The sequence below is a fragment of the Netta rufina genome (genome assembly GCF_964035555.1).
Source record: "Netta rufina genome assembly, chromosome: 6".
In the NCBI taxonomy this organism is placed as follows: Eukaryota; Metazoa; Chordata; class Aves; order Anseriformes; family Anatidae; genus Netta; species Netta rufina.
This window is the reverse complement of record NC_140129.1, coordinates 38,548,508-38,570,826: the sequence shown is the minus strand read 5'-3', so window position 1 is coordinate 38,570,826 and position 22,319 is coordinate 38,548,508. Positions and strand designations below refer to the sequence as shown.

General features: G+C 35.1%; 1 protein-coding gene across 23 annotated transcripts in view; it reads left to right on the top strand.

The window, feature by feature from the left end:
• NEB (nebulin) overlaps positions 1 to 22,319 on the top strand; it is a 118,564-nt gene that overhangs the window by 74,890 nt on the left and 21,355 nt on the right. For 19 of the 23 annotated variants that reach the window (XM_084288852.1, XM_084288862.1, XM_084288858.1 and 16 more), the window contains 30 exons: positions 1 to 108; positions 491 to 598; positions 1,532 to 1,639; positions 2,257 to 2,361; positions 2,448 to 2,552; positions 2,748 to 2,846; positions 3,051 to 3,161; positions 3,337 to 3,441; positions 4,119 to 4,223; positions 4,653 to 4,757; positions 5,214 to 5,318; positions 5,641 to 5,745; positions 5,863 to 5,967; positions 6,500 to 6,604; positions 8,410 to 8,514; positions 10,149 to 10,253; positions 10,426 to 10,533; positions 11,632 to 11,736; positions 12,384 to 12,488; positions 12,619 to 12,723; positions 13,284 to 13,388; positions 13,500 to 13,610; positions 14,078 to 14,188; positions 14,666 to 14,767; positions 14,898 to 14,996; positions 16,390 to 16,488; positions 19,646 to 19,756; positions 19,899 to 20,003; positions 20,806 to 20,910; positions 22,194 to 22,298. In XM_084288852.1, coding sequence (XP_084144978.1) covers positions 1 to 108; positions 491 to 598; positions 1,532 to 1,639; positions 2,257 to 2,361; positions 2,448 to 2,552; positions 2,748 to 2,846; positions 3,051 to 3,161; positions 3,337 to 3,441; positions 4,119 to 4,223; positions 4,653 to 4,757; positions 5,214 to 5,318; positions 5,641 to 5,745; positions 5,863 to 5,967; positions 6,500 to 6,604; positions 8,410 to 8,514; positions 10,149 to 10,253; positions 10,426 to 10,533; positions 11,632 to 11,736; positions 12,384 to 12,488; positions 12,619 to 12,723; positions 13,284 to 13,388; positions 13,500 to 13,610; positions 14,078 to 14,188; positions 14,666 to 14,767; positions 14,898 to 14,996; positions 16,390 to 16,488; positions 19,646 to 19,756; positions 19,899 to 20,003; positions 20,806 to 20,910; positions 22,194 to 22,298 — 3,165 coding nt within the window. The remainder of the gene's footprint in view (positions 109 to 490; positions 599 to 1,531; positions 1,640 to 2,256; positions 2,362 to 2,447; positions 2,553 to 2,747; positions 2,847 to 3,050; positions 3,162 to 3,336; positions 3,442 to 4,118; positions 4,224 to 4,652; positions 4,758 to 5,213; positions 5,319 to 5,640; positions 5,746 to 5,862; positions 5,968 to 6,499; positions 6,605 to 8,409; positions 8,515 to 10,148; positions 10,254 to 10,425; positions 10,534 to 11,631; positions 11,737 to 12,383; positions 12,489 to 12,618; positions 12,724 to 13,283; positions 13,389 to 13,499; positions 13,611 to 14,077; positions 14,189 to 14,665; positions 14,768 to 14,897; positions 14,997 to 16,389; positions 16,489 to 19,645; positions 19,757 to 19,898; positions 20,004 to 20,805; positions 20,911 to 22,193; positions 22,299 to 22,319) is intronic. The other 4 variants (XM_084288871.1, XM_084288872.1, XM_084288856.1 and 1 more) reach the window with 2 other exon arrangements.

Sequence of the window (22,319 nt, the reverse complement as noted above, 5' to 3'; positions counted from 1 at the left end):
GCTGTCTATCGTGGTGAATATAACCATAATGTCAAAGGCAAAATGATTCCTACAGATAAAACAGTAGATTTAGAGCGGGCATATCATGCCAACAAAATACAAAGTGAAGTAAGTATAAACATTTTGTTTTTTTAACAGGATGCCAAAAACAAGGGCCATATTTTTCTCCTGTGTTTCTGATGCATGTTCATATTTCCTCTTGATTTTATTTTTTGCAAATCCAAAATGTTCTCTGATATTCAAAACACAAATTCTTTAAAAGTTGGTCTTTAGCTCTTCAGACAAAGAAGTTAGATTTCACTGCTCTAAAATTAAAGTGGGAAAATGTCCTTATTTAATCTGCAAGTATGCATTATAATACAGTTATGTGGGAAATCTTTTGCCAGTTGTATATAAGAGATTTCCTGTTTAGCTATTGAATACTCTCAAATATTGTACACAGTTGTCTCAAACTCCTTTTCTCTCTCTCCTTCTCTCCACCACCTTACAGAACTTGTATCGCTGGGCTGGTGTGAGAGCTCTACCTACTGGATACAGCCTTCCTACAGATACCCCTGGCTTTCAGCATGCTAAACATGTCCAATACATTGGCAGTGATGTAAGTAATGTACTGAGTCATACAGCGTGAGTCTCAAGGGAATATTTGATGCCAATTTTCTAGGAGTAAACAATTATTGAGGCAGTCATTTCTCAAACATGAGTGTGCTTGTCAGAGAGCAGCAAGAGTTCCATGCGTATGTCTGAGACAGGAGCTGATGGTGACCACGACACAGGCAGTGACCTCATCAGCCAGTGTGAGGTCCCACTGAGTAGGGTAGGCAGAGCAGGGTTCTGATAACAGCTTACATCTACAGCCTCACACAAGGTGAGGCCCAAGCTCCTTCCACATGGGTCCAGTCAGGAGCTGCAGGAGACAGGACAGAAATTGGAGACAAGCTACCTACAACATAGGTCCAAGGTAAATCCAAGAGACAGGGCTAGAAACAGGGCTGCTAACAGGGCTGGAGACAAGTTACTTGCAATATAGGACCAAGGTCCATCCAGAAATTGTGAACAGAGGCAGGGCTGAAGACAGATACATCTACAGCATAGCTCTGGCAAAGACTGACATCCTAGGTGTGGCTAGTCATAACAATAAATTCTTACTAGTGCACTCAGGGCCCAGCACTGATACTGTTTACCTTAACAGAATTTAAATGTTATTGAACTTTATAACTATCTGAAGCAATTACTATCAAAATTAAAGTTTCCTTAGGTAGTTATGGATGTCTTATTAGGTGCAAGAGAAATTTACAATGTTATTAAACTTGGGCCATGTTATAGAGGTAAAAATAGTGATGATGCCTGGTGTATTTAACTCTCATGTAGCTAAATCTCATTTGACAATCTCCAAAAATCTGTTTGTAAAAATCTGCTTAAATTGCTGTCAGAACTGCAGTGTAAGTAAAAGCACAAGCAAATTTAGTTTCTAAATGTTTTTGTTCTAACTAAAAGGTTTTTTGTGTTTTTTTTTTTTTTTGCCACTTCATAGCTGAAATATAAAGAAGCCTATGAACATATGAAAGCTAAGGGCTATACTCTGGGACCTAAAGATGTTGGGTTTGAAAATGTGAAGAAAGTGAATCAAGTCATTAATGAGGTACAGGAAACATTTTTTATTTGTTTTCATTTGTATTTGTAATGAGGGTTATGAGGACACATTGTGTGGGAAGACTGTAGGATCCCTGTTCACTGAGGTTTTTAAGAACAGGTTAGACAAATACCATCAAGAAAGGCAAGGGATCATTGGTTCACCCTTACAGTTGGGCATGGCTTTTTAAAGTTCTTTGTAACTGACTTTACGTAGTGCTGTACAACTGTTACCATCATGTGAAATCACTTGCAGCCTAATTTTATTAACCATTCTGCTGCTATTTGATTAAAGATGCACAGAAATTATTGCATCTTTATGATGTTGAATCTGTAGAGTTTTATACATATGTACTCACTTCTTTGATCATTGACTTTAATAGGATGAAAATTAAATATACGTATTTACATATTTGTAGGATTTGAGTCTTAGATTCTCCATATATTAGAGATGCTCCTATCAAATGTGGAAAATCTTTGTCTGGTTAGAAGAATGTTTGCTCCCGTTTTTCCAGTACTGCTCTAATACATAGCAAAACAGCTGGCCTAAAAAGACAAATACTTACATTCTGCCAAACTTCTTGCCATTTTAAGTTTTTAACGTGTAACTGTCTCCTTTTAATACAGAGGTTGTATCGGGCAACATACCACAAGAACAAGGACAAGATTCATACCACTCCAGACACACCAGAAATCCGTCAAGTGAAAGCAACACAGGAAGCTGTCAGTGATGTATGTGTCTTTCTAACAGAGGAACAGAAGGGATTTGGAATGTTCATGATCAAACATGTGAAATGCTATTTTTACTTTTCTTTCAGTTGATCTACAAGTCAGATTTCTTCAGGATGCAGGGACACTTGATTTCCTTGCCATATACTCCCCAGGTGTTGCACTGCCGCTATGTTGGAGACATCACAAGTGATGTAAGGAACTTCTGTTAAGATACCTGGTATCTGCATACAGCAGGCCTAATACTTTTGTAGTGAAAGTGGAATTTTGCTTATCACCTGCATTCTATTATGTAGTAAATAAATGCTTTATATCTGTGTTTAACGACTGATTAATGAACATACCCCAAGCCTTAACATTCAGTTTTTCTTTTTCTAATTGCCTCATAGATTAAATACAAAGAGGATCTGACTTGGTTGAAGGGCTTAGGTTGCTTCCTATATGACACTCCTGATATGGTCCGTGCTCGTCAGCTGCGTAAGCTTTGGGTAAGATTCTAACAACAATAGATTTATTGACGTGTACTATGTACTTCCAAGAAATAAAACGTATGACAATGAGTAAAGACTTGTGACAACATGTCTTGCTATGCATCTAGTCATTTGTTTCAAAGTGTTGTTATGCTATGCTGTAAAATTTTCTTTGCTACCAAGAATAAAAGCTTCCTAAGTGATATGGCCTTTATTTTTCAGTCTAACTACATATACACAGATACAGCAAAGAAGATGCGGGATAAGTACAGCGTGGTATTGGATACTCCGGGATACAGGACAGTTCAGGAACTAAAAACCCATTTGAGTGAAGTAAGCTTTATATTATTTTTGTCCATCTTTGGTAGCTATAATTACATAACGCTCAGATCTTCTCACTGTTTTTTCATAAATATGTGAGATGCTGTAATTGCAAAGCTGTGATTGCTCAGCTGCTAAATGTATATGCGTAGCATAAGAAATAATTCTCACACCTGTCTTTTTCTAGCTTGTTTACAGAGCTGCAGGCAAGGAGCTGAAGACAAAATACACTTCCATCCTTGATACACCTGACTTCTTAAGAGCCAAACAAGGACAAAAAATACAGAGCCAGGTGAAAAATTTGTACTGTTAGAAAACAACCGGGGATCCCTCTTAATATTCTCTTAGAGTACAGCAAAATCTTTCCAGGTCATTTCAAAGCAATATCAAATCCTAGAAATCACTTTTTAAAATAGCCATCGTTCATTTTCAAGTGGCTATGAATTTTCATGTTGGACATGTCTCTATAATGGACATATCCGGCTTTGTCCATCTGAAACAAATCACTGAACTGTGCTACAGTTGTGTTCAAATTCTCTGAAACTCTTAACTTTGTCAGAGGAATAAATGCTTTTATCCACCTACCGTTTACTCATCATCATTTCTTTATTCGTATAGCACTTTAATATCTGTACTTCTAGTTCAAAATGATGTTACCCACCAGATAAAAACAGGCTCTTTGGATGCTTTTATCTAAAGCTAGGTGTAGATCTAGGGCAGAGAGGTCACTGATGTCAGAAGCATTTGACTTCTGGGTTTGTAAGCACGTTACTGGCATTTACAGAACATTGGGAGTACTAGTAGAGAAAGATGAACTGAGATAATACGGAATATGAAAGAGGACAGTATTTTCTCCTGGGGTAAATTGGGTGGTTATGTATGCATTGTGAACTTACAATCATCTTTCAAGGTGATAAAGTAAAACTTACTTGAAATGTATTTTTTTTTCTTCTTTTTGTCTTGCTGCAGTACTTGTATGTGGAGCTTGCCACAAAAGAGAGACCTCACCACCATGCTGATGGTCAGACTCCAGCCTTCACACATGCTAGGCATGTAAAGGACATGGTCAGTGAGGTAAGATACTTGGTCTTGTTTGGTAACACTATGCTGAACTGTTTCAAAGTTTTGTTTCTAATGTTATTGACAGGTTAAAGGCTCAAAACTGTTTACCCTTTATTTGGTATTGTGTCTCTTATGGTTAAGTTCCACATTTCCTTTATAAATTGGGGTAAATGAGTACACATTTCTTTACACTTAAGTATTTTACAAGACACCTGCTTCTATAAACTTGTTTGCAGAGTATGTGGTGGATTGGCTCCAAGAACTGGAACACCTTGAAAGAGCTGAAGAGCTGAGCTTGTTTCACAGTGTTTTGACAGAAGAGCTTTGCAAGAATGACTTTGTGCACTCAGTGTAGCACCTCTTGGTGTTAACATTACACCAGGTTAGCAAAATGCTTCAAAGACTAAAGAAGTAACTTCTCCCTTTTTCTGTCTCTTTTAGACGAAGTATAAAACCCAGTATGAGAAGATGAAGGATAAATACACACCTATCCCTGACACACCAGTCTTGATCAGAGCCAAGAGAGCATACCTGAATGCCAGTGATGTACGTAGTCCATAAAAACTTTCTCTGCTGCTTTTTCTTGTTTTCTTCAGAAAAGTGCAAAAAAAGGATCAATGGCAAACAAGCATGTAAAGCCTAGAGAATCTCAGTGTGGCTAATAAACTGTCACTCTTTTCTGTTTATATTTTCATTTGATAAGACAGAGATTAAGTTTTAACTTGATGTCACTGTAATGCTTTCTTTCATTTGTTATCATTCATAATTATAATTCATTTTGCCTTGCACAGAAGTACTGACTTAAAACAAAAGAAAAAGTAGATTTAAAATAAGTTGTGTATACATGAAATTGCCAAATAGTGCAGACTAGAGTGAAATGATTGACGCTGGAGCCAGGATAGAATACCTCTTATCAGGTATTTTCATCTCAGTATGGTTTTAGGAGTTGACTTGCATGTCACTGAGATCTTGCTAATTCAATATTATTATTTTTCTTACCAGCTGCGCTACAAAGAAACCTTTGAGAATACTAAGGGGAAATACCACACAGTGAAAGATGCTTTGGATATCGTCTATCATCGGAAGGTCACTGATGATATTAGCAGTGTACGTATATAAGATTTTCACTCCTAATTAATGTTTGTCATTTAATAACCTATAACATGCTGTTTATGCTATTGCTCTTTTTGACTGTGTCGAAGAATTAGAAAAATATGATCAGCACTATTAACATTAATTTATTTCCTTCTTTGAAAGATAAAAGGCACTTGCTTGCCTTTGCTCTTAAAAAGGTGAATGAAAGTAAATCTTATTTACACGGTTTTACTTCTGATGTTTCGGGAAAAAAAGAAAAAAAGAAAATTTTAAAATTGCATGGGATGGAGTGTTGTGTTCTCAAATTCTTTTCATTCTCCAATTTTCTTTGAAGGTGAAATACAAGGAAAACTATATGAGCCAGCTGGGAATCTGGAGATCGATCCCAGACCGACCAGAACATTTCCATCACCGCGCAGTCACAGATGCTATTAGTGATGTGAGTTCAAATAGTTCCTAGATGTGAGAGGCTGAAACTTTATATGTAGGTTTCCAAAATGAAAAACAAGTCTTATTACTTGAGAAAGTGAAGGCAGCTTTTACTTCTTTTCTAAAGGTTAAATACAAGGAAGACTTATCATGGCTCAGAGGCATTGGCTGCTATGCATGGGATACTCCAGATTTTGCTCTGGCGGAAAAGAATAAAGTGCTCTACAGTGGGGTAAGTAAAACAGTTTGAATTTTTGCTAAATATTATTTGATGCTTGCTTATATTGTAGCTAAATGTTTCTCAGGAGTATCCAGTTGACGTAGACATTGATATGAATCTTCTGTGACAGAACTGAAGATAATAACATCTAAAATTTCAGTTCTTACTATAAAAGAGAGGCAAAGCAATCTTTTACTTATCCTCTCTGTTCCTTCTAAAGACATCTGCTCCAAAATAATTTTTCTAGTGATTTTAAGTTTAGCATTAAAATTATGAACATTTGAATCTTCCATTGTTTTCTCTATGTGACAGCTCCATCCTGTAAGCTATTTATTACCATTTACCATTTATTCCTATTTACTATTTATTTACAACTATTTTGCTCTAAAATATTTTTGCTTGTAGTTAAGGTAAACACACATATGCAATAGTTCTACCATGTTTTTGCTGCAAATAGTTTCTAAAATTATAGGTTTTCATTACCTTACCGAACTGTGAATTAACTTTGGAATATATTGTTTTTTGGTGTTTGTTTTTTCTCCAGTGTAAGTACAAGGAGATATTTGAAAAGACTAAGTCTCATTTTAACTACGTAGCTGACTCTCCAATTAACAAGCATTTTAAACATGCAACTCAATTGATGGATGGGGTAAGTGATAAAGATTTCTGTAGAGTCTCATACTGTAGTAACAAGTTTGTGTATGTTAATAAATAGTCAAGGGTTCATCTTCCTTATGAAACAGTAAATAAATAAAAATAGATTCAGAACTAAAGGTGTCTTAAGTTCAGACTAAAATCAAGAAATATAAGGTTGCACCTATGATATGCCTGAGTACTAGAACAGAGCAGGTTTACAGTGACTAAAAAGTGAAATCTGGACCCCTGTTCCTTCTTTGAAATTCCTGAAAGAAACATTGCTTACTTGTCAGTGAAGGCATTATGCTATTATGTGTTCTAGGTAAAAGAAAAACTGGTTCATCACAGATACCATTCCAGTACCATTGCTATAATTTCATACTCAATTTGATAAGCAATGAGCCAGAACTTGTTGTGGAACATTGTCAATATTCAGCCTTGTTATTGTTTGGTAGAGCAAATAAGGAAAAAAATAATATGATAAGAATAGATGAGAAAAAGTATAGCCAGTGGGGTCCCAGACATTGAAATGAGCTTGCCTAAACGTCTTCTGTTCTGAATGATGTTTTTGTGATGAAGGATTATAGCTTTCACTTGCAAAAAGTCTGATGATAATATAATATTCTATTTCACCCTTGCATTTCTTTGTGCTCTCTCTGTACTCAAATCAAGAGTCTAGCTGCATATAGAGTTGTTTCAGCAGTTCTTTTTCATGAATAAAGTAGGTTATAAAATGGCTTATTGAAGAGTGGCAGGAATAGGATGTAGGTGTCCTTAAATTGTAAATTAGGCCTTCCAGCGGAATTTTAGAAATGCATATGTTACCTGGAAATATCTGTGTTTTTTTTTCTTTTTCTTTTCCTGTTTGTTCTCTCTCTCTCTCTCTCTTTTTTTTTTTAAATATCTTTTTCTATTTTGGACATGAACTTCAATCCCAGCCTTTAAGTATTGCATATAAAGAGGTTTAAAAGGTTAGAACTGTGATCTCAGGATTTCTTTGTGTCTTCACTCTCTTCTTTTAATTTGTTACGATGTATTATGCTATTCTGAGCAGAAATTATATAAGGCTGCCTATGAGAAGCTCAAAGATAGGTACAGCGTTATTGTGGATGATCCTAGGAATCTCCTGGCCAAGTGGGGGACTACACTGAGCAGTCAGGTACTGTAGGAGCACTCGCCAGTGCTGCCAGAAAGTGCCTGGTTCACTCACAGCTACTCTGTCTGTGTGAAACGTCTACAGCTGGCAGTATCAGAGGTTTCACCTGTGATATTGTGACGTTTTTAGTTCAGATCAGACAGTCTTTGTTTTGCCACCCAAAAAGAGTTATTACTTTTTGAGTGAGCTAATCTCTGCTGTATGTACTTTCATATATTGTGCATCAATTGACATCATCTTCCATTAATTTCTGATCTTGAAGCCTGTTGAAGTCATTAGAGAGATTTTAAAAAAATGCATGTTGTACCATGCATTTATTTATTAGTGCTCTTTCAATGACTTTCACAAATGTTATCTTCTTACTCATAAGCAGCAGCAGCATATTGATCTTTGAGTGCCCTTGTCGTTATCTATAATTCGCCTTTATCTCCCCAAAAATATTTTCGTAATCTCCTTAATAGGATAATATTAAAATCTTTCAATGTATACCCTTGACATTTTTAATTATATCGATGTGAATTGTATGCACATGTGAATGAATACATATAGTACTTTGCCTAAATCTCTCCACTCTCAAAGTGTCTGGGATCTAGAGCTGTGTTATTGTTTGTTTATGGTGTTCACAAGTCTCTTTTGTACTTCGTTGCCATTTGCATGCACAGAAAAAATATAAATCCTTTGCCAAGATGCTCCTGCAACATGGATGTAATGAAATTCTGAGGCCAGATATGCTGACAGCTCTCTACAACACATACTTATGGAGCCAGGTAATATGAAGAACTGCTGCTGTAGGAGACGGTATACAATTTAGTTGCTTGGACTTTTAATATTTAATGCTTGTGAGTTCTTTTAAGTATCCACAGATACCAGACTCCAAAGTTTTCTCCATGTGCTTATTGCTGGCTATGGTAAAATAGCTTTGAGAACAGACTATCTGAAAAAATATTTATTGTGAGTTGAGCTTCACTCGGCTCAGGCTGATCTTGCCTCCATTTCCTCCTTTCATTACAAATAATTGATATGTATCCTTCTATGTAATAATTCATATAATTACATAAAGAGCATTTTCCACATTTTTTAACATTTTAAGATACGGTATATTAGCTGTTCCTCATCTTTTCCAAACATAACTCTCATTCTGCCACCATTTCTTGGACTGACCACCCCCCATAACATAAATTCCTTAATTCGGTAGGATTATGATGAAGTAATTTGGCGAGTAGATTACAACATTTATCTACCACTCTGCTTGAGAATGGTGACACATTGTGCCTAGATACAGAAGAGAATTATGTCTCACTTCTAAGTGACCTTGGAAGTGATGTAGGAAGAGTACTGTGCTCAAGTCTGCAGTCAAAGTCATGATTGATATATATTGATATCTGCTCTGAAATCAGATCTGCTAAGCAGTATCCTTATTTTGCTCCTTTCAATGACAAAAATGATTCGTGACTGGCTCAGATGAAACTGGCATATAATACATAAATTATACACTGGAAATGCAACAATAGAAACCAATCACATGAGAGTGAGGGAGATGTCACGATGAGCACAGTTAATAAAGTCTGTTAGTATTATGGAACTGAAGATCATTACTAGACATTTTTGTTCAATTGATTGGTGGATTTCTGTTTATTACCTCATTAAAAACTCCTTGCAGGTAAGTTTGAGTATGTTTGAAGAAAAAAAATAGCACTCTGCCTAACCTGTATGTTCCTCTGAATAGATGTTGTGTTTTGATTTGTTGTTTGTATATAAATTTCTTTAATATTTTGTCTGTCTCAGTCTTGTTTAAAAGCATGGTTTTATTTTCTGATACAAGATAGAGGATGAAGGTTTTAAAAAATGTATTCTAACCTTTTCCACCTGCCTTGAGGCTATCTACAAAGAATTGCTATTATTGATGTACGGTCTGTTCTCACTAAATTCTCTGAAAACCAGACAGACTCCTGAGTAGGATAAGATGAATTTAAAGGAAGAAATTATGAAATTCTGCTATCGATGCCTTTAAAATAGTCTGGCATTATATTTTATCTTCTGTAGTATAAGATGTTTTACATTTATCTCTATTCAAATTAATATTTTAAAATGACATCATGTCCTGTTATGAATTCAAAAAGTCACTATTCTGCTGAGATTGGTTTTTTTTAACCCAATTGTGGAGATTTAAGATAGAAACAAAGTTTTTAGACCCAATGAATAAACGTAAAATTAATCTTGCAAATAGGCAGCCTCTAAGGCAAATAAGGGGTTTGCAAAGTTTGGTTTCTTGTGCATGTTCAACTTTTGCTGGCTTTGGTGGGAGGATTTTGCAACTTTGTGAATGAATGTAAAACTTTATCTCCTGAAGATGTTTTGTCTTGGTTTGGGTGGTTAATGTATTCTCTTTGCCAATCACCAGGTTCAGTACAAAAAAGACTATGAAAAGAAGAAAGATAAGTACACTACAGTTGTGGATACTCCAGAACACTTAAGGACTACAAAAGTCAACAAACAGATCAGTGATGTAAGTGTGGTCGGTCCCTACCAAGCATACTTCCTTCTCTGAATTCTGACCTCCAAAAATAATAAAAATACAGCGTTTTCAGTAGTCAGTTAAAAAAATGTATCTTATCTTGATTTTTGTCCATTGATACCAAGACTGGAGAAATAATATGATCTATGATTTGTGTCTTCAGATTATCTACAAGTTGGAGTATAACAAAGCGAAACCTAAGGGCTATACTACGATTCATGATACACCTATGTTACTGCACGTGCGCAAGGTCAAGGACAGAATAAGTGATGTAAGTAAATCATCCTTGTCTGTAATATCAAAAATATCTAATTAACTTTTTGCTGTGATAAGTAATATTTTTAACCTGTGTGCAAACCTGTCATAAAAAAGCTTCTTGTTAGAGTGAACTTATTTTGTTTGCATTGTACTTGGGAATTCTGCATCTGGGTTTTCTTTCTGTATTGGTTAGTGACTTTTGTGCAGCCTTGAGTTAGGCACGTCATCCATTACTGTGTTTATGTATTTCTGCTACAGATATTGTGAATATGTAAAGTAAATTTTCTGACCATAAATGGAAGGTGTATGTGTTTTAGCCTTCCATTACTTCCTAATGGAAGGCTATAAAGAAAAAGAAAGGAAGGTGAAATGGATAATGTTATAGGATTTGGAAGTCCTGGTCCTGATTCCCTCTTCTAGCCTAGGTTTTCTCTTTGCCCTTTGTATTGTTTTTTCTTATATCTCCATAGATAAAATGATGATAGTAGCACTTCTGTAACTCAATGTAGTGCTGTGGGGCTAGGTACCAGCTGACTCATTCAGGTGCTGTATGGATTCTCTGTGTAGTGAGCAAGTCTAGAGGGGGAAAAGTAATATTATCCAGATCCTAATGTGGATCATTAAGAGACAAAGATTTGTGAAAGTGATCTGTGAATTGAAGTATGTTTTTTTATTCCAAACTAAATGGTGAATTTGAAATTCTATACAGGGGTTTTTGGAAAGCCCTGAGTGTGCCTATCAGAAGATAAATTTCTTTAAACATACTGTATTGGGTACAAAAATGTAGAAACAGACAGAATTACTGTTCATGTGTAGATTTTGTTAAAACTTAGTCTGTGCTTCATGGTGAGTTTTACCTGCTACATTTTCCATTCAAAGGATACTGATGCTGAACATGTCCCTTCTTTCCAGGAGAAGATTGATACAAATTTTTAGTGATATAAATTATTTTTCTGTTAAGATTTTTCTGTTAAGCTATTATTCTGTTAAGATTTTATCTTTACAGAAGCAATTTTTGGTATTATATTTTTAATATTTTGCTGCTTTTCTTGTTGACTATAGCTTTTATGTGTTATCTTTGTAAATGTTTTTTATGTTTGTCTTTCTTTAGCTGAAATACAAAGAAGTGTACGAGAGGAATAAATCTCACTGCAATGTTGTAGCAGATTCTGTTCATATTAAGACTCCAAGGCATGCTTACAAGCTAAACAGCAACGTGAGTTCAGTTTTATGAATACTGTAATTTTCTTATGGACAGTGGTTGGGATTAGCAGTGGAGACTGAGGGAAATTATTTTCAATTCCACTGAAATTCTCTGAGCTCAGACCTTACTTCTAATTCTTATGCTGCTGCATAAAATATATGTTAATTTATTTCATGTGCAAATGCTCCTTCCTGAAAGTTCTTGAGGTCACCTGAGGTTCCTTCCATGTCACACATCTACTATTATTCTGGCTCCCCTCTTCTTCTCTTCTCTTTTTTTTTTTTTTTTTTTTTTTTTTTTGTGATGATGTTATGTAGACAGAGTAAGAGCTTAATGGGAAGTTCTCATTTGTTTTCTATTAGCAGTGGCCCTACACCCACTGCAAGAGGCAAATAACTGAAAGCACTCGCCTTCCTCAAAGTTATGACAGTTTCCAGTCATTCATGTTCCTTTCTTGACCCAGCAGTGGAGTAACTAGAGCAAGTGGGCTCCTACTGGATTGCACATGATTCAGAGGAAAGCCCTAATCTGATGAAGATGCCGTTTCTTTCATCTTGCCTTATCTTTCAGTCTGGAACAATTAATAATTTGCATCAGTTTGATCTGTAAAGTATACAACTTTGACTTTTTTTTTTTGGTTCATGTTTCTCTGTGAACAGCTTGATTATAAGAAGAAATATGAAGCAGCCAAGGCTCATTGGCACTGGATTGCTGATAGGCCTGACTTCGTTCAAGCAGCCAAGTCATCTCTGCAACAGAGTGATGTAAGAAAATCAGAATAAACTGAATAGTCCCTTTCCCCACATCTCTGTTTTTCAAAATTAAAAAAAAACGTTGAAGACCTGGGACTCCCTTTTTTAATCTTTTATTTATTATTGTTTTTAATTTCTGTAGTATGAATACAAACTGGACCGGGAATTCCTGAAGGGATGCAAACTCTCTGTCACAGATGATAAAAACACAGTACTGGCTTTAAATAATGCCATCTTGTCAAGTGATGTAAGTACTTGAGCATTCAATTTTTGTTGTTCTTGAATTTTATGTAAGCTACTTTACTGGCAATATGATTGGATTAAGAATGACAGTTTGAAAAGTGGTACTCAGTTGCATTTGATTTATTTCATTAATAAATTAGCAAAATCTGAATAAATTTGGTCTTGTAAATGTCAGTGGCTTAGTTTATGCTTTTTTCATATTAAATAAATACTTACATTCAATATTGCCTGAACACCCCAGACCTTTGATATATCTCTATATCTCTTATTGAAATGAAAATCCTACCTGCAGAAAACAAAACAAAAAAAGCTGAAGGTATAGCATGTGCTTACAACAATGCATCTTTAAGAATTATTAGCAATATATGAAATATATTAATGAAATTACAATTGAGAGCTACAGGAATGTGCAGGGTTGAACAAATTTGTCTTGGAAAAAATCCAAATAGGAGATGATCTGCAAACTTTTGCACTAAAAAGTAGTGACAACTACAGTAATCTCTTTGGAAATCATTACAAAGCAAGATACACACTGCTTAAAATGGTATCTTTTCTCACTGCTAGGTAAAATACAAGGAGAAGCACAACAAAGCTCGAGGAACATGCCTTGTTGTTCCAGATACACCTCAGATCCTCCTGGCTAAGAATGTCAGCTCTCTGGTATCTGAGGTAACGCATCTGACAGTTCTTTAGCTATTTTTAAGTACATCCTTTTAATATGTCGGCTGTGTGTGTGTGTGTGCATGTTGTTTTTTACCGATTTTAATTCTGTGCTTTCAGAACAAATACAAAGAACACAGCAAGAAACAGCTACCGCATGGGTCTTACACAACCCTGCCTGAGACAAGAGACACGGCTCATGTGAAACAAGTGACCAAGAATGTCAGCGAAGTAAGTAACTACTGCAATACCAATTTATGATGAAGTTACTAAGTGGTACCTACAATTGATTAGACTATTGCATATTTGAGTCTACATGGCTGAGGCTCACCATAAAATGCCCAAGGAGTCATCAAAGAAAAATTCCTACCAGAAAGCGACAATAACAAAGAGCAAAATCCATTTTTGGGGTAGCTGTTGAAATACTCTAGAGAAAAGTGACAGGCTGGAGTTCTAATGGATATCCTTAAATCCAGATTTCATTTTTAATAGAAAACAGTTTAAACATAAATCATCACCTCTAAATAGCAATTTTTTGTAATCTAAAGTGTAGATTATGACATACAAGCTGGGGATCATAAGATATGAGAATCAGGAGACTGCATTTTATCTGTCTTAACAGCTTCAGTGAACTTAATTCCAAGTTTCAGTAGCATTTACCTCACCGTGAAACTCATGCCTCTTCTTGCTCTCAACAGACAAACTATAAAAAGAAGTTTGTGAAGGAGAAAGGCAAATCTAATTATTCTGTCATGCTGGAGCCTCCTGAAGTGAAACATGCCATGGAAGTTGCTAAAAAACAGAGTACAGTAAGTTTTGTGTTTTTATGAACTAAGCAGTTCATGTAAGAAAATTCGATCAAAGTCAGCTGACAAAAAAAATTTACATAGATCTGGATTTCCTCCCAGCCTCCCTGTTCAGGTATAATTCTGAAGGACAAAAATACAAATATTTACAGCTGTAAAATTGCACTGAAATAAAGGATTTATTTGATAGTCATATTTATAATTAATAACATGAAGTAATCTAATGCAAATCACATTTAATAATTTATTTCATTCCTTATGAAATCCTTTATCCTTAAATACAGACAGAATTGCATATGCTCATTTCTTCATAGGTAATTTGACCATTTGCAAAAACAGATTCCCTAAACAATTCTTTGTGAAATTTTTAAAAAAAAACATCACACACCGTCCTAGCAGCATTTCTGTGTCCTTATTAGCTATCTTTCTCATGAACAAACCTGAATATTCTTTTTTCCTTTGTCTGTCACCATGGTTTAGATTGAATACAAGAAAGATGCCAAGTCAAAGCTCCACTACACACCTATAGCAGATCGACCAGATATTAAGAAAGCAACTCAGGCTGCCAAGTTAATTAGTGACGTGAGTGTTTTTTTAAATCTTCTGTATAATGTTTAGCAGTAATGTTACTATTAAAAACAGTATCAGTAAAATCAAAAGGGTATTTCATCGCTACTAAACTATACATTTTTAATTTGATTTTCTTTGTTAGATTGAGTATAAAAAGCGTGGAGAAGCTGGCATTGGTGTTACCATGCTGGGGCGTCCGGATATTGAACTGGCAAAAGAGGTGTCCAAGCTAACTAGTCAGGTAATAATAAAACATTTGTGAAACTTGATAGCAGTGAGAGAAAAGAGAAATAACATTAACTTCTAGAATGATGTTAGTATTTTAACTAGAATTATTTCTAGATTAAATGATAAGGAAACATTTATAAAGGAACGTGTTAAAGTAAAAATTGAGTCCTGATGTGAAGCTATTTCTTCATTGAACAAACCTTGAGAGTCTGATTTTGCTTACAGTGATGCCAGATGTGATTCACCACTTTCTTTCTAGTCATTTATATCCATTCAGTGTATGTCACTTTCCCAAAGTGCATTCAGTCACTTTCCCGAAGACTAGGCTGGTGGATAACTGTGCCCAGATACTAACAGTCTGCTGGCTTCAATGGGAGCAGAAGTGATCCGTCTGCACAGGCTGCAGAGAGGATTCATAGAAGTGTGGAGATGGGGCATATAATTTCTCCGTATTTAATCCTGTCATTTTTAAAATCTTTGAGTGTTTCCATCTTCTTAAAAATGTTAGTTATAATTCTACAATGTCCAGTTTCTTATCTTGATGGAATATGGAAAGTTAGAACATAGAAATGTACAGGTACCTGAATAACTGTCACTTACAAATTTATAAATTCCCTGAAATGCTGAAAACAGTTGATACAGAGAGAATTATTTTTACAAGGCTCCATTGGCCCAGAGTTGTTAGGTTGCATAAATCTGTACATCCTTAAGATCAAAACGGAAGACAATCATTACCTCTAAAAGCCAGCTGATAGTTTTCAAGAAAGGGTTGCCTGAAAATTAAAGGTTGTTGGAATTAAAACATATTTTCTGCAGAAGCCTAGAAGCTGTAGCACCTCTCTTGTCTACAGTGGTGAAATGGACACAGATAAGTTATTCACTTGTGCAGAATATTTTGAAAAAAATAAATGAAAATAAGCACTTGTATGCAAATATAATTCTCTTACACTGAATGTTGCCATGACAAGATCTTATAAGTACTGAGGCTGATGTGTCAGCCATGTTCTCTCTCTTTTTTTTTTTTTCTTTTCCTTTTTTGCCCTGTTTCTGAGTATTGAGTATTGGCTTTAAAAGAAGCAGCCTCTTACCTAACTCTTCTTATTTATCCCTTGTGACAAGGACATTCAGTTTCTTTTGGCCACTTTCTTTCTATTTTGTGCCTTTGAAAGAATCTCCAATTTTGGCATTAGTATGCTATATTACTAGAAGCTTGCATAGTTTTATTTTGCAATGGATACGTTCTCCAATTATTCTGAAGCACATGCTTTTCTGTGGTTGTTTTTTTTTTTTTGTTTGTTTGTTTTTTTGACCAGGTCTTCAGTTCTACTTGGTTCTTTCTCACCACTTCATGCTTAATCTTATTATTGTTTGCATTTCTGATCTTGCTCTCTTGCTACGCATTATAGGCGGAATACCTCAAGCGGCATATGAGAGGGCATGGAGCTGCATCTTATGATACCCCATGGATGAGAACGTTTAAGAAAGCTAATATGCTAAGTAGTCATGTAAGATAATTCTAAGTGACACAACTGGGAATGCCATTTTTATGCATCTGTTTCTCGTGTACTTACAATTCCAATTGGTTAAATGGTTTATAATGCACCAGTTGCACCAGCTCTTTTTGTGTCAAAGGTGTTGAACGTAGCCAAACTTGTGAGACTGCTCTTTTTTATTTTTTCCTCTGAAAAGACTGTGCATGGGATTTAAGTGCATGGGGAATTTGTCTGTTTCAGAAATACGACACGAGGCTTCAAACCCTATGCTCTTCATGATGGTTTTGGAACTTCCAGTGTTTTTAATAGAAGTTCCCAATGCATTGATGTAATGTGGAAGCTAACCTTTTTCACCCCAAAAAATAAAACCAGCCACATAAGCTTGAGCTGGTTTTCCTGAGAATGTATGGAAAAACAAATATGTATGTGACAAACCTCAAAATGGTCCAGATTATTTTTAGCGAACAGTCATTATGTATGCAGTATATTCACACTTGAATTTTATTTTAACTTTTCTGTTCAAACTTCTATTTAAACTACTCTGTTCTGGAGCGTATGATTAAGTGCTAGAGCTCTGAGAAGTACACACTGTAGTGATTTGAGGGCACATATTTTCTTACATTTCTTGCCATTTCAAAACCTTTGGAAAACAAAAAACCTATATAGCTGCATAGCAGTTTTGAAGTGGCAGCGGGTAGATCTCTGCATTTCATTTCTGCGCTGGTATTTCCAAACGAAAAAAGGAGGATTGTGTTTTTTCCATATCTAGCCGTGACTACTGCACGTAACTGCTGCATGCTTGAATGACAGCCACCATGCTTGTTAGGAAAAAAAAAAAGAATAATTTCAGTAGAAGCAAGGAGACTCTTAAGCTGGCAGCTGGTCCACAACAAATGAACTGCAAGAAAAAGAAGAAATTATGTTTATTCCCATTCAGAGATAATGAGCTCCTCTTTTTCCATGCTTTTGCTCCGTTGCTAGCCAGCACTCCTCTTTGTATAATAAACTTACTTTGAAATTATTTTGGTCCTGAGAGAAAATCAAGTATTTTAAAAGGGAGTAAGGGGGCAAATACTAATTGGTATCGTCTTTCACTTTATTTTTCTCTTGGGTATATATTCTCATACATTTCTTCTTTATAAAGCATTATGTCTTCTTTATAAAGCTTCTTTATAAAGCAATTTGTCAATCCACTTGCATTTTTTTGGTTGTATTTCATCTGTCTGGTATCCTTGCTCTCAATTTTGCATAGATCTTCCAATAACATTTATTCTGCATTTAAAAAATTTGGCATGATGGGTCTGTTCTTCATCATATTTTGCATAGCTTTCATAACTTAACAGTCTTGTATACTTCTTGATTTTAATTTTTGTGAGATCAGAACTAATACTGATTCCTTTTATGTAAAAAATGTTGATATTGCTTTCTTACATTGGTTAAGCAATTTGTGGATTTGCCTGTTTCACTGTGTGTTTTATCTGAATGCTGGCATATTTTGCAAAGCAAAAGAGAGGCAATGCAATACAGCATGAGTAATGTGGGGCTGTATGGACAAGAATATGCCAAAGAATTCAGAAATGTAAAATGTGATTGTGGAATGTGATTTAATTCTGCTTTCAAGCATCTTTCTATTTTTACTAATATAAAATTATCTGTTTACATTTCTGTAATTTCATTATAAGTTAAAAACATTTAGGTTCTTCAACTTAGTTATCAGTTCTTCAGCAGTTTATTTATTTCATTTCAATTTTCATATAAATACTTCTTGAGAGATCAGCTTTTTTTCTTCTGAAGAACCATTAATCCTTTTTCCTTATCAATCACAGTCTTATGTATGTTTCTTACATGTGTTATTTTGGTCCTGAAAACAATCAAATTGTTTCAGAAAGACAAATGACAGTTCTCATTTGTTGTTCTTTAGGCCAAATGTGAAGGTTGCTGGTTTATTTAGTATAAAATATCTCCACATAAATGTGGATTGATAAGCAGAAAGAAATGTTGCCTCACCTGTTTCCATGCAGTCAGAATACTACTACAGGGAAGACATGAGAAATCCTCAGAATTTTTCTACTGATGGCTACTGTAATGCTGATGAGCATAATTACCAACTGTTGGATCTGTTTGGAAAAGTCAGAACTTAAGGCTAAATTACTGAGGTCCAATCTTTAATACTTTGAGTTTTTTCCTTGCAATCTTCTGTAACTCCTTTGAAACAATTTTGTGCATTTTTGTAGATATATATATACACACTAAAGCCAAAATATATATACTCACTAAAACCAAAAATGTTCCTAATAAAGCAGCCTTTTACAGGTCCACAAGAAATAGTGAGGAATGGGCCTTTAGCAGCAGTAGGATGGGACAAGTAATGATGGATGAAGGGTATCCCCTCACTCATTAGCATTAGCAAAACTCATTTATGTAACCTGGCATATGTGCCTCCAGCCTGGGTCTGCTAAAACATCGATTTATATTGATATGGTTTACCTTGCTAATGTTAATCTGATGTGGTTTGGAAGTGTTACTAAGTCTCTTATGCAACCTAGTTCCTAGTAATTAATTGTATCACTATTCTACATGTGATCGTTATCATCTTTCTTTATCTCTGTTTCTTACAAAACCCAGTCTGTGTATAACAATATATGTAAATATTTGTTCCATTGCCATCTTCATTGCTGGTATGTCCTACGGCAGTTTTTAAAGCTCATATTTCAGCAAGAAGTATGTTTACAGTTTTAAAAAAAAATACTCTTTATGCCTATGTCAGTTTTTGTCTTTGTGAAACACATTATATTTTATGTATGTATAGCTGTCACTGAACGAGACATTCTTCATCTCACAAAGGGTCGGAATGTATCTGTGTGTCGTCAATGTATTTCTCTTGACTATGTCTGTCGTTATTTTTACAGTGAGAAGGTGTTACATGTGCACTGAATGAAAAATTGCTAGTGATATTTTGTAAATTCAAATGTAGATTTTCTTTCCAAGTCAGGTGATCTTTAAAATAACCTTTATTCCATTGGATGCCTTCAAGTTACTGCATTTTTGTTCCTCCACTTAAAATCAGCATGTGCTCGGATCTCTTTGCCTTCTGCAGCCAAACAAGTAAACGCTCAAGAACAGATGTAATATCTTTTTTTGTTTGTTTGTTTGTTTTGTTTTAATTCAGGTGAAATACAAGGAGAATTTTTCCAAAGAGATGGGTAAAAAGCCCAAGTATGATTTAAAGGAGGCTAAAATCTACAAGACCATGAAGGATGCTCACAACATGGCTAGTGAGGTATGCTCACACTTTTCCTATATGAAAATAAAAAGTTTCAAATGTCCTGTAGGAAAGAGCTCCTTTGTGTTATTAACATATTAGGCATCGCAGGTTTTATCAGCAGCCTTCTTTTCTGATGTTTGTCCTTTCTTATCTTCAGGTGAAATACAAGGCAGATCTAAAGAAACTTCATAAGCCTGTTACAGACATGTCTGAATCGCTGATCATGAACCATGTCCTGAGTACAAGCCAACTCGCCAGTGCTGTAAGCTCATTAACTAACCCCAGATCCATTTGATTTTCCCATCCCTGATGATTCCATTCTGAATTGATCTCTTCTAACTATTTCCATAATGATTGCTAAAGAAGCAATTATTATTGTTCATGGTACATCACCTGGTAGTGATCTCTTCTCTAATGGTTGTTTCCTAGTCAACTAGCAACTTTGTCACATTTATTCCCTGGGAAGTGAAATCTGTATTAGTTGTAGAACTGCTAGTGTTTTAAATCCTCTAATCATTTTTAGTGGATTCATTCTTTATTACATTTTAACTGATTGCACCTCACTAACAAATACTATTTTCTTCTTTCTTTTTTTTTTTTAAAATTTTTTCTTTACTGATTAATATATTTAAAACCTTTTTTTTGTCTGCTTTTTCATTTTTATATTTAACATCCTCCTAATATAGAGGTACAGAACTATGTCTAACAAAGTGCTCAATAATTTTATTGAGAAAAGACAAAAGTCATTATTACCTTTTCATGTATCCACTGTGTTTTCTTTATCTTTCTTGTTTACTTTTTTCTCTCTCTTTTTTTTTGTTTTTTATCTTTGTTTTGAAATATCTTTGCTGCAATCGAAATGATCAAAAAAGATAACTTTTCACTCACATCTTTAAAAGTGATATCTGATACTGGGAGTTAAGATTCTTGTTTTTGTTTAGCTTTTTGTCTTTCTAATTTCTCTTTGATGTTCCATTGAAGTGTTGCTTTGATTGGACCTAAGAAGTAAATTTGCTGAGGGATTTTTTTTTTTATTGAGATGATTTTTGACACCTTCCCTTCAGTACCAGTACAAGAAGCAGTATGAGAAGAGTAAGGGTCACTACCATGTGGTGCCAGATAATCTTGAACAGGTTCACCTAAGGGAGGCATCAGAACTACAGAGCCACGTAAGTTGGTCGCGTGTTTCTCATTAACCCCAATCATTGAGAACTAAAGTCTCCATCACTGAAATCAACATAGTAAGTTCTGTGATGTATAGTAATTTCTGTGCCTTTCTGTTTTATAAACACTTCACATTCAAGAAAATTTTTGCACATTTAAACACATGCAAAATATCCATATGATTTCTTCATTCTAGAGTAGATTTCAAAGTTACTTATTCCTGTTGTACCTGGATCTTGTTACACAGTGTAACACATTTATTGGGTCAATTTCATCTATAGAAAAGAAGATTTGATTATCTTGGAAACTGGAAATTACTGGAAGTAGGGTTGTTGTTGACAGTACACTTTCAGTTGCTTTATCCCTTCTAGTCTCAAGTGATACAAAGGAGAGCTCTGCCATTCTTTTTCTGCATACATAATTCCTTTAGTGAAACCAATATCTACTGCTGCTCTTAGCGTGCCTGTTGACATCTTCTCCCTCTGCAATACAGCAAATTGTGAATCATTCCACAGAAATTTATCCTCTGATTTAATCTCTAGTCTTCTCTATTCCAAATTTATTGACCCTAAAGCAAGAGAGAAGTAATGCTAGAATGTGAAGGACTATAGGTATTGTTCTGGTGCAGAATAATAGCACGGAAGAGCAAAAACTACATAGCAGAGGACTAAGAATATGGTTGCTCATCAGTTTGTAGTGTAAGTCACCACTCATTGCACTAGTTTGAGACTGAAATCTGAGCCAAAGACATAGCATTACTTCACACAACAGTTTGAAAATCAATACCCTGAAGGCTAGATACTCTAAGTTGAAGCAAGAATATCTTCTTTTTGGTGGACTTCTTACTTCCTGGACAGACATATATAGAATTAGGTAGGAAGATGATGAACTGCATCTTTTCAAGCCCTTTCACTAACATTCCAGCAATCCATTAACATGTAACTGGCTGAACTCAAACCAGGGTCAGGAACAATCTCAGTGCCTTCAAGTTAGATTTTTGCAGCTACCTGTCTTCCTTCTTGTGATCAGTTATTTCTTGAAATCAGAGCTGACACTGCATATTCTTTGTAACAGGAAATATGAACGTAGAATTTTAGGCCACACACATTTTGCTGCAAGGCTGACTTTTGATTTTACATTTTAGGATCAATAATAGGGATTTCAGGAAGATGAACAGTGTTAGAAATTAATTTTTTACCAGATATCAGTTAACCATAGTAGGCAAATATTAGTTGATGAATTGGTTCTTTGATTATTTAGAAAGGTAACTTTTTTATTTTCTTCTCAGGTGAAATACAAAGAAAAGTATGAGAAGGAAAAAGGTAAACCTATGTTGGACTTTGAAACTCCAACATACCTTACTGCAAAGGAATCTCAGCTCATGCAGAGTGAGGTAAGATTAAAATCAATAATG